The 1,494-nt window shown below is 52.5% G+C and overlaps 1 protein-coding gene across 1 annotated transcript in view; it reads left to right on the plus strand.

The window, feature by feature from the left end:
* EMH_0089800 (ATP-dependent (S)-NAD(P)H-hydrate dehydratase, related) overlaps positions 1-1,429 on the plus strand; it is a gene marked incomplete at both ends in the record, with an annotated part of 4,963 nt that extends 3,534 nt beyond the window's left edge. The window contains 2 exons of the mRNA XM_013494745.1: positions 1-290; positions 509-1,429. The exon at positions 1-290 is cut by the window's left edge and continues 166 nt beyond it. Of these exons, the coding sequence (XP_013350199.1) occupies positions 1-290; positions 509-1,429 (1,211 nt within the window). The remainder of the gene's footprint in view (positions 291-508) is intronic.
* Between the last annotated feature and the right edge of the window lie 65 nt (positions 1,430-1,494).

The following is a 1,494-nucleotide window of genomic DNA, read 5'->3' on the forward strand; positions in this document are numbered from 1 at the left end:
ACAAGGCTGGAGATAAGAGTAGCGGTGGGGGCCGCTTGTCTCAGTTGTTTAAGGGGGCGCTAGACGATATGCATAAGGTAGTGAGGAGCTCATCATCAGCTTGTGCTGCAGCAGATCAGAAAGCAGCAGCAGCAGCAGCAGCAGCAGCAGCAGCAGACCCAACCAACCCCACTACTATGGACCACGCACGACTCAAGGCAGCAGCGAAGGAAGCGGAAGCTGCTGCAGCAGTCACACAAAAAGCAGCAATTATGCTGCTGAGGCTCTGCATACACCTGCGTAAACCCCTCGTAAGGCAGCAGCAGCAGCAGCAGCAGCAGCAGCAGCAGCAGCAACAGCAGCAGAAACAGCAGCAGCAGCAGTCAGACTTTGCAAATGGTGATGCATGCATGCATCTTTAGCGTCTTCTGCGTGTTGAGTTCCTTATTGTTTTTACTTCGTGCTGCTGCTGCTGCTGCTGCTGCTGCTGTTGCTGTTGCTGTTGCTGCTGTTGCTGCTGCTGCTGCAGGTGCTGGATGCGGATATGCTGCGTATTTTATCTATCCACGGTCACGAGCACTTCCTCTCTCTGCTTGAGGGCTATGGGGAGGCAGTGTTGACCCCCAATGCATACGAGTTAGACTTGCTGCTGCAGGCGCTGCGTCGGCGTCAGCACCAGCTGCAGCAACCACCACCAGCAGCAGCAGCAGCAGCAACAGCAGCAGGAGCAGCAGGAGGAGAAGAACATCTTCCTCATAGTAGAACGCATGCATTGTTTCCCCCCTCTGTTAAGGCTGAAACACTCACACACCACATAAGAGAGACAGTGGGGCTGCTGCGGGGCCCTACAGTATTCGCAAAGGGGCGCGTAGATTTGTTGGGGGCTTATCTAGGGTATGATAGGAAAGAAGAGACAAAAGAAGAGACAAAAGGAGATAAAAAAACAGAACTAAAAAGAGACAGCAGCACAGCAGCAGCAGCAGCAGAACCACCAGCAGCAGCAGCAGCAGCAGCAGCAGCAGCAGCAGAAGAGGTTTTTGTTGCTGTCAGCAGCCTTGACGTTCGCTTCTTGGGGGCCCCCAAACGATCAGGGGGCCAGGGAGATGTACTCTGCGGGGTGATAGCACAGATGCTGGTGTGGGGGGAGAGGGGGCGGGGGCAGCAGCAGCTGCGAGAGCTGCATATGTGTGCGGAGAGTATAGGATTGAAGCTGCCTGCATGCAGCAGCAGCAGCAGCAGCATAAGCAGCAGCAGCAGCAGCAGCAGCAGCAGCAACGCAGCAGCCCAAATGTTGCTGCTGCATGCAGCTAGTCTTCTTACACGCCAGGCTGCTGCTCTCGCATTCAGGCACCACGGCAGGGGCCTCAGCGTCAACCAAATATTAGATAAACTCAATGCTGCTGCTGCTATCGTCTTTCCTAAGGCATGGCTGCAGCAGGATACACTATAAAATATATATATATATATATATATATATATATATATATATATATATATATATATATATATATATAT

The sequence above is a fragment of the Eimeria mitis genome, genomic scaffold, assembly GCF_000499745.2.
Source record: "Eimeria mitis Houghton genomic scaffold, Emh_scaff127, whole genome shotgun sequence".
NCBI classification, from domain to species: domain Eukaryota; phylum Apicomplexa; class Conoidasida; order Eucoccidiorida; family Eimeriidae; genus Eimeria; species Eimeria mitis.